This window comes from Pezoporus wallicus, unplaced genomic scaffold (genome assembly GCF_028554395.1).
Source record: "Pezoporus wallicus isolate ANWC-B61680 ecotype Strahan unplaced genomic scaffold, APGP_CSIRO_Pwel_v1 contig_6597, whole genome shotgun sequence".
Lineage (NCBI taxonomy): Eukaryota > Metazoa > Chordata > Aves > Psittaciformes > Psittacidae > Pezoporus > Pezoporus wallicus.
The window spans coordinates 491,942-509,771 of record NW_026635331.1 but is presented as its reverse complement, the minus strand read 5'-3'; the positions used below and the strand labels follow the sequence as shown (position 1 = coordinate 509,771).

Genomic DNA, 17,830 nt, shown 5'->3' with positions numbered 1-17,830 from the left:
GAAAGAGTCCACTTTCCACCTCCTTCCTCAGGTTTTAGGAATGGACAGTATCTACAAGGGTCAGGAAAAACAGCTCCACTGCAAGACCCGAATCCCAGAACACTCACCACAGGATCCAGCTTTGTTAGTGGTGATAATCACAGGACTCAGATACCTGGGAGTAGCAAAAGAACTTGGTTTCCTGCTGTCAGTTTTGTTATCTAATCAGTCAGTTTAGCTGCTCAGCTTCCAAGCCATGGCATAACCATTAACATTCTCCCTACAAGCATCTTCACATTATCTTTTATTTTTTTAGTAGAACAGCCTCAACCCAACACAGATGAGAGGAATGCTTCTCTACCCTGCACATGTTAAAATCGAGAATTGTTTAACTCTCATCTATATGGAAGGTATCCTAAAAAAGAAAACAGAACTGTGTTACCTTCTACATCTATACTGGCTACCCTAATCGGGAGCCCTCCTACAAGTAAGAGACAACCAACATTTAAGGAATCAAAAGCAACTGGGTAGATTCAGTGCAAGAAGTTATTAGTTACTTGACAGACTCACTGAATTACAGACGTGGGAAGGCAACTCTGGAGATCACCTAGTCCAACCCCCTGCCCAGAGCAGTCACCTAAATCAGGCTGCTCAGGGCCATGCCCAGTTGGGGTTTGATTATCTCCAAGCAGATGTAGTATTACATATTATAACAATACATTTAATACTTATGTAGTGTAACAATACTCATTACAAAAACGGGTTTGTCTTTTTCCTTGTGTTCAATATTTATATTCTTCAGGAATCTCTTCATGATTAGTCACTGACTAGAAGTTAACTAATTTACCTGAGATGATTAAAAAAAAAACCAAACAAAGGCATGAAAGCTCATATTAGCATACAAATATTTTGTGCCACTGTGTGCTATTTAGGTATATACTCAGAGTCTTTCCCAAATAAATCAAGTTTCTAAGGCTACGATCTGGTTACAGAATCGAAATAAAACACTGATTGAATAAAGCAGAAGGCACTTATATTTAATAGTAGGTTTTTAAAAAATGAAGCAATGATCATACCAAATGTGTTTATAGTTGCTTTAAGCAATTATTAGTCACACTATAGATATGAAGTCCTATTGACTAGATTGTCTGAGGATGCCAAGATTAAGAAACATGCAACAGTTGCATCCCTTCCATGGAAAAGACAGCTTTGTTAGAGACTTGTACTTCATGTGAGTTTATTCTCACAAAATAGGGACTGCAGCTGCAACAAAGGTTTTTAATGAGTGAAATATATAAAAGGGCTAAACTAACTCTTGTACTTCCCACTGAGAAGACCCCATTAGCTGCTAAAGGAAGAGCTGACAACAGATGGGGAGTCAAGCAGCCTGAGCAGCTGAAGTCAAGTTAGAAAGAATTGAAATGTTTTACAGCAGGAATATTTTTAGAAGGAGTAGCTTTAGTAGGAGGATTTGATCCTCACACTGATGATTTGTGGCTCTTTTTGTTTGTTTCCAAACTAAGCTTTTTCCAAGCATAGGAATTTCCTGGTATAAAGCCATAGATAAGAAAACTTCCTTAGCCAGAAGTAATTTCTCCTAAGTATGTCAGTATGCTGACAGATTAAGGCTGTCTCCAAAATCATAAGTGACTAAAACATCCCCTTCATGGACATCTTCTTTACAGAGAAATTTAACATTGATGAGTGAACCATCAACTACATTTAGGAACTAGAAAACAAAGTCTAAAACCAGAGTAATTTAAACTAAAAGAAGTTTTTAAAAGACAATTTAACAGTCAAATTTGTTAATGGAAAACATGATGCAGCATAAATACCTGCTTCATGTCCCTGCACCAAGTATAATAGAAATTGTGAAAGCAAATGTTCCAGAGGCTCTTGAGATTAGAGGATTATTTCTTGTCTTGGCTTGTTGGTTGGTTTTTGTTCTGCATTTTGTTTTTTTTAAAAAAAGCTGTCCTTTGGAGAATAGCATATAAAGACCTGTAAACAGAGGCTGATTGTCCAAGCTTTCTGAACTCACTTTTGATTATTTTCTTAGATGTAAAGAAAAAAAAAAGACAGAAAAAGGGTTCTATTATTAAACAGTTTTTGGTGGAACATGCAAGACTTTTATCCAAATGCATAACTCCATTCTTGATGCAGAACCTCACAGACTGCAGAGGAGTTAAGGTTTCTTTGTATCTCCTAAGGTCAGTATCACGTTACAATCCAGGAGAAGTCCCTTAATTTTTTCATGGAATTTCTCTCTGTAGTGGTTGAAGTGCATAATGCTTTCTGGTTCTTCTTCAAACCAGAACTTGTCAAACTCATAAACCAGGTAACCTGTGAAGAAATAAAAATGCAGACCTGCAAAAAAGACCTCCACAATTTTCTGCCTTGATCTAGCTAGACCTAGAACAATCATTTAGACTCTAATCAATCCCGTAAAGCAGGGACTGTCCCATCATGGTCAACAGCAAGCATTTGGATGCTGTAATAATGAATAGAAAAGAAAATCTGCAAATACTGAGTTTTCAGACTGCAGTGGAAAGCCACCAAATGCATCCCTTTTCTGTAGCACAGTGTGTGAGCATCAGGTGCATTTTCAGCACCCTAAGCTCTACGTTGTAGGCCTTCCCCAGTAGTCCGTACTACAGAAGCTACAGATACTTACAGTAAAATTGATGGAAGTGTTCCATCTGCGGCAATCCAAAGACCATGTTGTACAGATGAGACTTTAAAGCACCATTCTTAAGTAAGCTGTATGCCATTTCTGTCAGGTTGATTCCAACTATTGCATAAGAATATCTGCAACACCAATCAGATGTCATGTGTTACCTTATGGATTGAAGGACTTAAAAGATCCCCTGAAACAGTCTGCATTAGGATAACTGTAGGTCAATTTTTCTTATGATACTTGCTGTTGGCAAGCTGACACTGGCATACAGAACACTCTTTCTGTTCCCTGGTGCATCCAACCATGTAAAAGTTCTCTAAAAACATTAGTTTCCTATACAATAGTATGACAAATGCTGCCATTAGGCAATAATGAGATGGTAAAACTAACCAGCATTGACCTCAGTTCGCTCACTGCAAAACACCAACTCTACTGGAATATTAAAAATAGACATCAAAAATGCTGTTGTGGTATAAATGGAATGGCCATCTCAACCTGTTCTTCAAGCTGAGAAAAATCTGGTTTTCTGTTGCACAGCAGAGAAAGCACAATAACAGAAATTGTTAAAGGACCTCTGAAACAAACATTTCTGGGGGAAGGGAAGGAAAGGAAAAAAAAAATGATTAGTGTCAGTGATACGAACATTTCATTGATCTAAGAGTCTCTGATCTCTTATTCATGACCACGTTGTGCAAGGTAGTATTACTTAGTTGGAAGTCATCAAAGCCTCCCATTCTTGGTAGGTGACTGAGTTAACTAGATAGATTGGATGATATATACAGGTTTACCTGCTTTCCTCTGTACCTGCCTAGTTTTAGAGTATATTTCCCTATAAATGACCTAAATGTTTCAATATACAAAATTTTCAAAAATGAAGTTAAATTTGAACAACCACAAAGCACCTCTTTGTATATATTCATCACAGAACAGAAACCCAGCCAAAAAAGGGAGCTTAACAGATCATCTTACCATCCCAACGGAGGATCATAAGGTGGCAAAAAGTATTAATTTCTAACTCTAAACTAAGCTTACTACAAATAAGGATAACTATGATGTTAAAGGTGTTCACTGTGTTAGCCAAAGCCAGTATTTTGCAACATTTTTGTCCCAGCAAGTCTATTCTGAAAAAAAAAAAAAAAAAAAGAAAACCAAGCTGTACATAGTTCCCAGCCTTAGCCTTAAATTGATTTCTGTGTTAGGTTTCTCACAGGAAAGAAACACCCACAAATATTCTCCTCTTTATTTTCAGGAGACATACTGTGTGATCTGCCAGAAAAAGTCAAATATAGTGACTTACCCCAGCTTTGGGTGATGTGAATGAGAAAGGATCTGACGAGCTTCATCCGTGTAATGCTTACTGAAATACCTGTTAATGTAAAACAGGATCTTGCATTATTATGTAAAGCTCATATATTAACAAAAAAAAATAAAATTAACATGTCCAACATCAAAATGTGCAGCTTTAAACTAAAGCTGAATACTACCCTGGACTGAAAAATGGCACACAATGAAACCAAGGCAAAGGTAGCAAGTTAAATTATATTCAGGATGAACTATAAAGATGGGAAAGAAAAACTGTGTTCTGAAAAATATGAAGTTCACCCAAGTCTACAAATTAGCTTAGCAACATCATGCAAACCTGTTTATTTTCCATTACAGAAATTCAGGAATTTAAAAAGCTATTCACAAGTTAGTTTCTAAGTTATTACCTACCAAATCTATCGTATGACAACAAAAAAACTAAGATGTCTCAGGCAATTTTCTATTCCTCAACTTGCTTTTTGGCCTTTACTAAGCCGCACATTCACAGATGTGCAACCTCTAGAAATATTGACTTATTTAGAAAATACCAGTTTTCATTGTACAGAAGCCACCATTTCTATTTGCTTCTGTTCAGTTTTTATTAGAAACAGCACTATCTAGAGAAAATACACAGATATTGAAAATTTGTTACAAAATAAATTAAATACTTATTGTTCACTTACACCAGATTCATTAACCCCAGCAGTCCCATTCCTCTGAAGTCTGTTTTGGGGTCATCACCTTGGAAGCCAATGTCACACCACTGCTTGGTGATTCTGGCCTTCAGATTCTCATGAGGCATCAGCAAATTCCAAAGCTGCACAAATATGCTTCCATGTTATTTACGGCTGCTAAAGTATTCCAAGTCATGTAATTCAGAACACTTGCTACTGCACATTAGAAACCATTCACCACGGAACAGAATACAATCTGCATGCTGTTCTTTTCTGTCAGTAGCAATCCGGAGTCATACTACAATAGCTTATTTCAACCATTGTGAAAATGATTACATTTAACATTAAATGTGATCGTTTCCCCTCACAGACAAAGTCGCTGTATCAAGACTAAAGAGACAAAGATTTGTTTCACATCAGAATCAATTTATGCACCATTTTCTGATAGGACAGCTATAAGCTGAAATACAAACTATCAATGAATGCTTACTTAACATGTCAATGTTGGGAGTTGCATAGCTAATTGAGATAATTGTAAATGACATGCTAATGTATTTGCACAGTAGAAGCTATTTAAAAAAGCCTCGAACAGTATTGTATTATTTCCTTCCTATTATTTGTTGTTACCTAAAATACATTACTGATAGCTTTTATCTTCCAATATAAAACTATCGTCTTTGACGCTGATTGGGATGCAGTAATAAGAAAACACTAATGTTTCGTTTTGTTTTTTTTTTTACTTGGTAATTATTGGTTTATAAATGAGACATGTGCATAACATTAAATATATTTTTAGTTAGGATCCTTCAGTGATCCATTACAAAAGTATTTTGCTATTTATGTAGTGGTGTTACATCTAATTTCACACAAAATAATCCCAGCACAAGTAACTCTAGTTTACTAGCTTGTTTTGCTTTGATGTTGTATTTTAATGTGGCACTTGTGTAACGGCTCAGCAGTTCACAAATAGAAAAGAGCTTTAGTAGGCCAACTGCTAAGAATACTACCAATAAATTAAGTTCACTTGAGCTATTGGACTTGGAGGGGAAAAGCCAAACAAACAGTTTTTGTATTTAATTATTATTTTCACCTCAATTAACTGGTCTTCATGCTCTTCATTATCCGAATCATATGGGATCTTCCTCAGATCTTCCACATTCAAATAAAGTTTTTTATAACCTGTTATCTGCAGTAAGGATATACGCAGATCTGTCTTAAACCTGAAATAACAATAAACAACCACATAGAGGCTTATAAGAGGTATAGCTATTTTTGGCATAAAGTTAGCTATAAATCCTTGCTTGAACTACCAGATAAGACATTTCTTATGTTAATGCAATGTAAACACCAGAATTAGGAAGTGCTTTATTCTTTCAAACCTCAATATATTGGTCAAGTACACTTCTACATGGACCTTATCTCTACTTTAAAAACCTTCTAGCCAATTCCAGTGCTGCAGAGTCAGGCCCTATTCACTTAGATTACGGAAGTAAAAAGTAATTTAGCTGAAATCTGCGATGACACAAGAAAACTCCATATATCATCCTTCACCTGCTCCTAGACTTTTAAATTCTGAAGTGAAGTTTTGTTGGAAACACTTAGAGCTTCAAAGCATTTCATTAAACTTTAAAATTTTGACTATTCACAATTTTTCCTCCCAATTGTTCATAATTACTCATGCAGAAGAATGCAAACATTCATCAGACATCACTATACTCTCAAATATATCTAAGAAATTACATAGTTCATGTAATCAATGTAATAATCACATTACTTAGAAATAAGGAGTAATAGAAGGAGCTTGCAAGATAGAGATGCAGTTATCCTAAATCCATGTCAATTAAAACTTTGTAATTTATTTTCTAGAGGAGAAGAGGACACGACAATACCTTCTTTTCTGATTTCTTTTTAAATACTTGTGCTGAATTGCTTAAATACTGTATCAGATTTAGCAAGTGCTAGAATATGCCAAAAAATCAGAATTATCTGCCATGAAGAATTTCTGTTCGGGATACAAACATACCCTGTATCCTTCTGTTTGATTTTCTTTTCTTTCATTAAATCTCTGACACACTTCTCCACTTCAGCTTCCTCAATATGCACAGCATTTCTCAAAATCTAGGAAGGTAACATAGTAAAAGTCGTATGAGGAGTGCAAAAGTCTATCCTCTACTTTATTCTTATTTCTCAGCTTCTGTATACTTGCCATATACATATTCTTTACTATGAAAGAACAGTCAATTTATTGTAAATTGACAATAAACGGGATCAAATTGCATATATATCATATGCAATAATTACATAAAAGCATAATTTGTAACTTTGTCAGACTATAAACAACATTTACACAGGGTTCCCATAAAGAGTAAATAAAAAGTTGGTGAGTTGCTTAGTCAAGGTTCTCCTTTGCTTTTAAATGCTGAATTGAAACATATTATTCCTAATCCAGTTGAAAAAAATGTAGCTTTCCAGGAGTAAAAGTGATACAATTTCAGTAACGAAATAATGCCTTAGAATTAGGAAATGCTGAGCTAACAAAGTTGAGGTTTCAATGCTGGAGTGAAACAAAAGAACATAATGTAAGAGACTGCTATTCTGCAACCTTCTAAGGTAAAGGGCAAATATTAGTAACAATAACTATACACTGCCCACCTAAAATTTAACTTCATCTTCCAAACTTTTTATGGTCATAATGCATTCTTTAACATAATTCATACTAACACCAAAGCAGCTTCATTTCAGTACAGCAGAAGGTTAACTCTTTTAAAAATTAACATTAATACAGTTGATATAATCATTTCATCAAAAGATGCTAAAAGACCCACCCATACTGGGCTCTACTGCAACAAAGATGCTTGTGGCAGTTACTAATTCTCTCTCAACATGATGTTCCAGTGATCAGCTAGAAAAACAGAGAATGCAGTCATCTCAATGTCTAAAGAGACAAGGTTTTGTTCATTTGAGGGTTTAAAGTGTTAGCTTATGTTTAACAGCTATAGAACACTTGGAATGAGTTTGTCATTCAATATCCACCTGCAAACTTGTATTACCTTTTTCCAACAATTCGACATTGTATACACAGCATTTAATTGCTTTATCCGTATCATTAATCTCTATCACACTTCTGGTTTCTACAAGAACAGCAGAGATTGTTGTGACAGGGAGAGCTAACCCTCTCTGTGAGCACAAGCTCTGCATAACAACTTGCCCGAGTTGCTGAAGAGCGGGTAAGCTTTTGGAGAGATGGGAACAAACATTTGAAGGGACATAGGGTTATTTTTGAGAAGCCTTGACTAACCCTAGCATACAGAACCTAAAATACTGTTCTCTCTGCCTCTACCTTCTTCCACCCTGAAAGAATAAATGCATATGTTCTTTTCTGGGATCTGTCTCTGAAAAAAGTTTCTATTACAGTTTAAACGCTAGTATCTTTTACCTTATTCTTCGATGATTCCAGTGAATGTTCTGCAATACAGAAAAAAGTAAATGTCACAGTTAAATTGAACTGAATTGTTTAAATAATTGATAATAGATGTTCTTGTGGCATGTTATAAAATTTTGTATCACTTTTATACATATAATTAAATAAAATTACTCAATCTCAAAATCAACAAGTACCATGCCAACCATATTCTGGGCTGAACCACAAGAAGTGTAACCAGCAGGTTGAGGGAGGTGATTCTCCCCCTCTACTCAGTTCTCATGAGACCCCACCTAGAGTTCTGCATTCAGCTCTGGGGCCCCCAATGCAGGAGGGATGTGGACCTCTTGGAGTGAGTCCAGAGGAGGCCACAGAGATGATCAGAGGGCTGGAGCACCTCTGCTATGGAGACAGGCTGAGGGAGCTGGACTCGTTCAGCCTGGAGAAGGCTCCAGGGAGATCTTAGAGCAGCTTCCAGTGCTTAAACAGGCTGACAAGAAATCTGCAGAGACAGTGTGTAGGGACAGGACAAGGGGAAATGGCTTTAAACTGCCTGTGAATAGGTATTAGGAAAAATTTCTTCCCTGTGAGGTCGGTGAGGCGCTGGCACAGGTTGCCCAGAGAAGCCGTGGCTGCCCCACCCCTGGCAGTGTTTAAGGCCATGTTGGACGGGACTTGGAGCAACCTGGTCTAGTGGAAGGTGTCCCTGCTCATGCATGGCAGGGGGCTGGAACTGGATGAGCTTTAAGGTCCCTTCCAACCCAAACCATTCCGTGATTCTATGAAAATCCTCACTGAACAGCGGGGAAGGAAGTCTGAAAACCCCATCCAGTGGATGCACGCTGCGCTCTGGACAGCTCCTAGTTCCCAGCTACTGCTGTTCAGGCCGCTTCAAAGGCTCTCAGCCCGTCCCGGTTTGGCACCCTTCATTACCTATGCTCAGCGTCCGCCGCGCACCTGCCTTCGAGCCCTCTAAGACCCGCTGCAGTTCGCATTTCTGAGTCAGCAGCCTCAGGAGCCACTTCAGCCAGAACCGAAAGTAGTTGTTGTACAGGAAGCCCCAGAAGTACATCAACATCTTCTGCATGACGGAAGCCCCGCGTTAGCGGGAGGGGCGCGGCGGCGGCAGCCCCTATGCGACCGGCCGCCCAGGCCGGGTCTCCTCACCCCCGCGCTGCCCTCATGGGCCGTTAATGGTCAGTGCCCCGCGGCACTGGGGGCGGGCACCTGCCCCGCGCCCACCGCGGCGGAGGCCTAGCGGCGCCCCGCCGCCCCCCGCATCCTCCCGCCGGAAGCCGCCTTCCCCGACCTGGAAGTGATGGCGGGGCGGGAGAGGACGGGTCGGAAGTGCTGGGAGCGGGGAGTTTTTCCCCGTCCCGGTGGGGGATACCGGAGGTGCTGCGCGGCTGTAACGCCGCGGGGCGCCTGGCGCTCGGTTCCGCTCCCTCAGCCGAGGCTTCCGCCGCTGCGGGGGAGCAGTCCCCGTCCTGAGGCTGTCACGGCGCGGCTGCCTTCCCCGCTGGGAGCCCCCGCGGGGGTAGCTGCATTCCCTCAGCAAGTGCCTGGCCCTTCCCTTGGCACCGGGCAAAGGGCGGTGGAGAGCTTGGGCTGGCCTGCGCCGTATTGAGCGGGCGGCGTAGCTAGGGTAAAGCTGCCTCCTGCCTCAGAGGCTTTGTCTCCTAGGCCGGTTCCAGGCAGAGGCAGAGGTAACCCCTCCCAAGTGGGGATGCTTCCTAAAAAGTGTGCTTTGCCAACTTTTAATGCCATTGCTGAATGGAGCTTCAGCCTAAAGGTTCAATTAGTTCCAGTCAGTATTTCCACTATATTATAATTAATGATTATTTTAGTAAACAGCTCCTTGGGGACAGCAGAAGGAATTCTGTTGCTCTAAGTTGTATGCAAATTGGGATGGTTGAAGGGATGCTGACAGACTTGCTTGACAACATTCTGTTATATTTTTCAATATGAGGAAATCGAACTACCTTTTACACAGAATCAAAAGCCACATAGCAGGTCTGGTGGCCTGTGTCCCACAGGGGATTTCAGAGGTTGGACCAACACCTTTGGCATCCTCCCTCTGGATTTTTACCTTCCTAGTAGAGGTGCCAAGTTTCATGCGGGGGAATCATTGATACGTGAACTTCAGTTATTTGGTGATCTGATTCCTACTTTTTAAAACTGAGGAGAGATAGTGCATATTAAGAGGCAGCAGGTGGTCATTTCTTTTCATTGTAACTTCTTGAGTGAGTAATAAGACTTTTCAAGCATTAGAGTGCAACTGGATGAAAATAAACTAAAAAATATTTCTCTTTATCAAAATGTATTCTTACCTGGTAACAGGATGGCATGATGGTTCCACACGTTGCCTGTGTATGAGTTGGTCCAGGATGGACAAAACCTGGAAAATACCTTGAAAAGATATCAAAGATCCAGTGCCCAAAAACTGATAAAAAACATTGGGAAAAAAAGATCTGCCAGTGCTGCAGGACCAGTGTAAGCTACAGCTCTCACCTTGCTAGTAAGTGAACAATGGAGTAAGTAATCCAGATCAGGAAAAAACCACTGTGTTACACCTTCCATGTAACAGCTTGGCAGCGTGCTGCTGCTGCTGCGGTATTTAAACATAGCTAGGTGAAAACTCATCATCACGAGAATGGCTTCAGCAGCAGTGGGGCACCATAGTTTGATGTTGATAAGGCAGAGAAACAGTAACAGCATGAGGAAATGGAAGGGTGGTCAGGTCCTTGCTATTGGCGTTCACACCTGTGCAATGAGGTTTGCTTTGAGATAGTTCATTAGGAGCATGAGCTAACAGAGTAACTTGGGAAGCCCAGCAGGTGCATCCTTGAAGTGTGGGTCTGTGCAAACAGCAGGGAAATTTCTAGCTGATGAGGCTTCTGTTGATGTATACCAAAATAAAACCTTCCCACTGCTTCAGGAGTTTCACTTTACATTGCATCTTTTAATGGATTAAATAGCTTCCTATCACTATTAGTATTTTTTTCCTGTTATTTATACTTAAATAGAAATTCCCTTTTTGTATGGATCAAGAACCAAAGCAATAACTTCTACTAGTGAATGTTTTGGAATTTGTTCCACTTCCTTTTTTGGTTTATTACATTTTAAACTTTACCATAACAATAAATACACACAGTAGATTATCATTGTTTTCTCAGTCAGTTCTCTTTGCTTCCAGTCTCCAGGACTGATGTGTAGAGTATCCAGTGTTGACAAGCCATCGCACCATACTCTCTGTGTTATAATTAGACTTTTTAAGCTTGGACATTTTTAAAGTCTTGTGCTTTAGCACTTCTGAAATGTGAGAGTTTAAAAGAGGCAAGTTTTCATCTAGCTCACACTTTTTTTACTTACACGGTGTTTTCTTAAATATGTATTTTAAAGTAAAATCTGTAACCAGTTACATATATTTATTTAAAAATATTGAAGCATTTGGTTTTGACGGGCTTTTCACAGCTTTTTATTACTTGCCAAACAGTGAGCATGTTTGATCTTGCACAAATGTTAGTTCTTGACTTGTGCAAGATGCTTCTGTGTCATCGTGTTCAGTCAATTCATGTATTAGGACAGTCAAAAATATAAAGTGGTAGCTTAAGAAAAAAATGTAGCTTCCTCTTTTTGTGTTCAGTAGTTGCCTTCCAACATTACCTTCACCTACACTTTGGTTGAAGGAAAGATAATGACCTACTGTTTGCCTTCTAAAATCACATTTCTAAGGTGACAGCAGGTCAAATAAAAAGGGACTTTAACCAGCAATATCAGTCAGATCTCTGCGCAGTCAGAAAACTTTCCATGGCAGCAACTATTACCTATTGTTACTGGCAGTTATTCTTTGTTCATGTACCCTTGTAGATGAAGGACAGGTGCAACCCACGTACAAAATAATCCATTACTTACTTCACCCATGAGCCTGTATTTTGTCCAGTATTTATTTTCATCTTTCATCTGCTTAGCCACAGATACGTGAAAACAAGTTTTGACAATATAAGATAATCATCTTTTAGCAAGAAAAGAGATTCAGTTACAAAGCATGAGGACAAGCCTAGAAACTTACTTGCAGGTAAGGCATCTGGATGGAACTAAGTTGAATGACTAAGGTTACTCGGCAGCGTGTTTTATAGCGTTCTTAAAGATGATCAGTTTGCTAAAAATGCAGAAAGTCTGCTACTCTGAGGTAAAACTGGTCTGAAATATTTATTACCCCCCGAAAAAACCCTGTGCATCTTATTCCAGTTCTGCATAGTTCTTGAGCATGTGAAATAACATACGAAGAGAGCACTGAGAGGAGGGTATTAAGGAATTAAGAGGGCCTCTGTAGTAGGCCTAAATACAGTGGAAGTTAATGGCATTTTCAGTGATGAGGTATTTTGTTTTTTTTTGAGGAACAGTTAATGCACTACCTCATCATAAGTTAAGGTGCTGGTCTAAATAGTGAGCAGTAAGTAAATGATCACCACAACCCATCCCGGCTGAGTAACTGCATCTGGTTTAGTGTTGGCCTTAATAAATACCATCTAATGCATTCAGCGGCAGTCTGCATAGACTTTCCCTTTATGGTGTGTAGCTTTGTTATTAGTTTCTGGAAATATGTGATGGTTTGTGGCTTTTTTTCTTACTGGCTCTGAAAATAAGCTAAAATTAAGCATGTGTTACAGTTCTGTTATTCTTATCTTCAGTAGCACTCCTGCTTGACCACATCATTTACATGTTTGCTTTGGCTTTGTAATGGATAAAACACTGGCCAGTCAATTAAAAGGCATTTTATTCCTTACATATAACATATTTAATGCTTATTTATTCCTCCTAGTTCTAGATCTCTATTTTATTGAAACTGTGCCAAAATCTACATTGATCTTCCATCAGAAGTAGTACACTGAGCTTTTAGTTTCTTAATTTGGAAAGGGAAATGGTGCTAAGGAGGCAATAGATGAGAAGATCGAGTCATAATCACATTGGTAATACAAACAATTGCAAATACATATTCAAAGTGTAGGTTAAAAATTTGTCAGTAAACATATCAAAGATGCAATCAGAAAAGAGGAATAGGGAAGTTTAGAGTGAATGGGTACTGAGCAGGAATAGTGCGGGCAAACTCAGGCTTTCACAGTGATTCATGAATAACAACATGTATAATTCCAAGTCATTAGTAAACAGAGAAGTAAGCCCATCCAAATCATCATTCAAACACTGTAAGGATTCAATTACCTTGCAGGAGCAGCAATGTACAATTTGGGGCGTCTGAAGTCCTTTCAAAGCATGTAGTCAAGGTGTCTTGAGGAGCAGCACATCAAGGCAGTGTTCACACTAGGGCTCCAGCATGCTTGTGTCTGCACACCAGTGCTAGGTTTTGTTTGCTTTACATGACACTACTCCCAATGACTTGGGGCTTTGGTATAAGTTAAGATGCAGTTGTAAACAAATAGAGAAAAGGAGGGAAGAGATATTGCATTAATAACACAGGCATATTTTTATAAACCAAACTATGTAAAATAGTATGTCCTTTGGGTAAATCATAGAATCATAGAATATTTAGGGTTGGAAAGGACCATAAGATCATCTAGTTCCAACCCCCCTGCCATGAGCAGGGACACCTCACACTAAACCATCTCACCCAAGGCCTCGTCCAACCTGGTCTTGAACACTGCCAGGGATGGAGCATTCACAACCTCCCTGGGCAATTCCAGTGCCTCACCACCCTAACAGGAAAGAACTTCCTCCTTATATCCAATCTAAACTTCCCCTGTTTAAGTTTTAACCCATTACCCCTTGTCCTATCACTACAGTCCCTAATGAAGAGTCCCTCCTCAGCATCCCTGTAGGTCCCCTTCAGATACTGGAAGGCTGCTATGAGGCCTCCACGCAGCCTTCTCTTCTCCAGGCTGAACAGCCCCAACTTTCTCAGCTTCTCTTCATACGGGAGCTGCTCCAGTCCCCTGATCATCCTCATGGCCCTTCTCTGGACTTGTTCCAACCGCTCCATGTCCTTTTTATGTTGAGGACACCAGAACTGCACACAATACTCCAGGTGAGGTCTCACAAGAGCAGAGGAGAGGGGCAGGATCACCTACTTTGACCTGCTGGTCACGCTCCTTTTGATGCAGCCCAGGATATGGTTGGCTTTCTGGGCTGCAAGCGCACACTGAAGCCAGCTCATGTTCATTTTCTCATCAACCAACACCCCCCAAGTCCTTCTCTGCAGGGCTGCTCTGAATCTCTTCTCTGCCCAACCTGTAGCTGTGCCTGGGATTGCTCCAACCCAGGTATAGGACCCCGCACTTGGCATGGTTAAACTTCATGAGGTTGGCATCAGCCCACCTCACAAGTGTGTCAAGGTCCCTCTGGATGGCATTCCTTCCCTCCAGTGTATCAACCGAACCACACAGCTTGGTGTCATCGGCAAACTTGCTGAGGGCGCACTCAATCCCACTGTCCATGTCAGCGACAAAGATGTTAAACAAGACCGGTCCCAACACCGATCCCTGAGGGACACCACTTGTTACTGGTCTCCAGCCGGACATTGAGCCATTGACCACAACTCTTTGTGTGCGGCCATCCAGCCAGTTCTTTATCCACCGAGTGGTCCATCCATCAAATTGATGTCGCTCCAATTTAGAGACAAGGATGCCATGTGGGACAGTGTCGAACACTTTACACCAGTCCAGGTAGATGACATCAACTGCTCTACCCCTGTCCGTCAGTTCTGTAGCCCCATCATAGAAGGCCACCAAATGGGTCAGGCAGGATTTCCCCTTAGTGAAGCCATGCTGGCTGTCACCAAGCACCTTGTTGTTTTTCATGTGCCTTTGCATGCCTTCCAGGAGAATCTGCTTCAAGATTTTGCCAGGCACAGAGGTGAGACTGACTGGTCTGTAGTTCCCTGGGTCATCCATTTTCCCCTTCTTGAAAATGGGGGTTATATTTCCCTTTTTCCAGTCATTGGGAACTTCACCTGACTGCCATGATTTTTCAAATATGGTGGACAGTGGCTTAGCAACTTCATTTGCCAGCTCCTTCAGGACCTGCAGATGGATCTCATCAGGACCCATGGACTTGTGCACATTCAGATTTTTAAGATGGTCTGAAACCAGATCCTCTCCTACAGTGGGGGCAAGGTCTTCATTCTCACAGTCCCTGCGTCTACCTTCCAAGACTTGGGTGGTACAGAACCAGTGCAGCCTTTGCCAGTCAAGACTGAGGCAAAGAAGTCATTCAGGCAATAAATTATATATGCTAGTAATAAGGAAGCAGGTAACAGATTAGATAGCAAAGAGCTTACTGCTTTTATCAGCTGACCAAGTCCAGTATGATTTCTGAAGTTGTCCTTCAGGATTTGGCAATGCAGAATGAGAAACTGTATTTTTTTTATTGCAGGTGTGGATTGGGGGATAGATCTGTGAGCAGGCAGAGAAGATGTCAAAGTGAAAGCCACTGAGTCCCCACTGACCAGGTATGAAAAGGAGGTACTTTCTTCTTCTAAAACGCAGGTGGTTCTATTAGAACTGTATCCCAGTAACAGATTCTGGAAGGCTCAGTAAATATCTCCTGTCTTTATAAACCATATTACAGAAGATGTATTCTAAACAGTGACTAGATATTCATTTGCTTATGGATTGCAAAGGATCTAAACAGAAAAAGAGGTGTGCCTGCCATGTCAGGAAAACACGTGTGAAGCAGGGCACGATGGCCAAAGTAAAATGTCATCCTAACCAGTGCACATCAGGATGTCAGCAGGTTAGATTTTGCAGCTGCTTTCCCTACTTTTTCTCTAAAGATGAACAGAAAAACTGTTTCTTCATCTGACTGTGCTAAGTGTGTGCATTAACTGTACACCGTAGGTTGCCTTCCTGATGGAATCTTACAAGTGATATGCAAACAAATGAAACATTGGGTTTAAACGAGCAAAATACTGATAATCCTTCTGGTGGTGTGACTTGGGCTACACTGTAGCTGCCCAGGCGTGGGGCAAGAGGCGGTCGTGGCTGTAAAAGTACAGCCTATACTTGCTGCAGCGAAGAGGTTTTCCAGTTTGGCTCCTAGCACCGGGAGGCCTGCGCTCTACCCGGGGCTGCTCAGCGGGGACTGATGGGAGCGCTCCTTCACGGGGCAGCTGTCGCTGGTGAGGAACCCCGGCGGCCGGAGGAGCGGGTCCCTCCCGACGGCCGTGAAAGGGGAAGGCACGGCGGCACTGCCGTCGGGAAGTGGGGTGTCGGGAGGACGTGCCCGTGTCCCGGCCCGTCTCGGCGCGGGGGGCGGGCAGGTTGCCGTGGTGCGGACACGCCCGGTCAGCAGTTGCCCGGGTGAAGGTGGCGTTCGGGCGTCAGAGCCGCGGCTGGGTCCGTGAGGGCAGCGTTCCGTCGGGAGATGCGGCTCCGTCACGGCCGGCTCCTGACGGTGCTGTGCCTCGGCTGTGCCTTCCCCCTGGTGTGGTACGCGGCGTGGCAGGGGGCCCGAGGTGAGAGCGAGCGGCGGGCGAGCTCAGCCGAGGCGAGCCGAAAGCAGCCCTTCGCGTCCGTCCCGTCGGGTCGGGGAGCGGAGGGAGGGCTGGCCGGCGGCACCTCCCTCTCGCCGGGCCGTCCGGGCACCGTGGCGCTGGGTTCCCCTACCCCAGCGGCCGGGGTCCCTCCGCCCGTCAGGGACGGCGGAGGCGAGTGAGGCCGTCGTGCGGCAGCGTCGCGACGAGAGGCAGTGAGGGAGGACTGGTAGAGGAGTGTGAGAGGCTGAGTCTCCGACTTTTTAATAGTTTCATTTCTAAACCTTAAAATTACTTGTGTCTCTTTCATAGGTTATGCAGGTGGCACATGCTAGATAGTTCTATGAAAAGCCATGTCTAAGATTCTCAGAAAAAATAAAACTGATGCTATTTTCCAAAAATAAGCGAGATCTCTCCAAACAGTACCTCTGAGGTCCGCAAACGTGGTTTGTTATGTGACAGCTCTGGGTGAGGCAGAGAGGCGATCTCTAAATGCTTCCCATATGCACCTTTGAAAAAGGTCGGGTTTTATAGATGCTGTAGAATTAGAATAAGCCAATTAGCAATTCGTAGGATGAGGGCAGAACCCCGCCTAGCTGTTAATTTATTTGTATTATTTATTTCTGTAACAGATAGAAGTGGTAATAGAGATCTTGGCACCACAACAGAATATTGAGTAAAGGCAGTGCTGGCCCTCTTGCTTTCATAATTTCTCGTCGACTGTATGGTTATCTTACAACACTTTTTCTTGGTGGCAGTCCTGCTGGGAGTGGGGAAGGAGAAACAGAAGCAAAGGCAGGGTGTGTGTTAAGAAACTAAGATCCAAGAGATATAGAATGAAAACATGTGTCCCATCTGTAGTTACCACCCCTGGCACCATGTTTCTTGTGATTCCTTGTTCCTGAAATTCCTTTTCATTCCCCTTTCTTTTTGGCCTTTCTCTGCTGGTGTTCCATGCAAGGATGTTTTGATTTGGGTTTTATTTTGTCTTTTTTGGTGGAGGGTTAGTACATGTTGTGGTGCTATATATGTTGTTTTAACTTTTTCTACAGCTATCTCCTCCTCCACAGGAAACAGAATAACCAATTCCTTTCAGGTGATATAATTTTCCTAATTATTATTATTAGCACCTGGTTTCTGAACAAACTTTAAGCCGTTACAAATGTCAATATGTAGTCTTCAGAACCACATTCTCTTGTAAGCTTGATAAATCTCACAAATATGTAAATAAGAGTTGATACTAGAAACTAATGGAGGAGATAACAGCATGTGGTGAATGATTTTTGTAT

At 41.6% G+C, this 17,830-nt stretch overlaps 2 protein-coding genes across 5 annotated transcripts in view; one reads left to right on the top strand and one right to left on the bottom strand.

Annotated features, from left to right (window-relative positions):
• Nucleotides 1-270: 270 nt before the first annotated feature.
• On the bottom strand, nucleotides 271-9,200 carry ELMOD2 (ELMO domain containing 2). The gene is made up of 8 exons (XM_057419122.1): nucleotides 8,987-9,200; nucleotides 8,069-8,097; nucleotides 6,656-6,750; nucleotides 5,723-5,852; nucleotides 4,642-4,775; nucleotides 3,954-4,022; nucleotides 2,654-2,787; nucleotides 271-2,322 (listed from the first exon to the last, which is right to left on the bottom strand). The coding sequence occupies exons 1-8, from the start codon at nucleotides 9,138-9,140 to the stop codon at nucleotides 2,165-2,167; spliced, it is 903 nt and encodes a 300-aa protein (XP_057275105.1). The 5' UTR covers nucleotides 9,141-9,200; the 3' UTR covers nucleotides 271-2,164.
• Nucleotides 9,201-15,425: 6,225 nt separating this feature from the next.
• MGAT4D (MGAT4 family member D) overlaps nucleotides 15,426-17,830 on the top strand; it is a 41,052-nt gene continuing 38,647 nt past the window's right edge. For 2 of the 4 annotated variants that reach the window (XM_057419059.1, XM_057419085.1), the window contains exon 1: nucleotides 16,250-16,523. In XM_057419059.1, coding sequence (XP_057275042.1) covers nucleotides 16,433-16,523 — 91 coding nt within the window. In that variant the 5' untranslated portion in view covers nucleotides 16,250-16,432. Of the gene's footprint in view, nucleotides 15,519-16,249; nucleotides 16,524-17,830 lie in introns of those variants that run through there. The other 2 variants (XM_057419075.1, XM_057419067.1) reach the window with 2 other exon arrangements.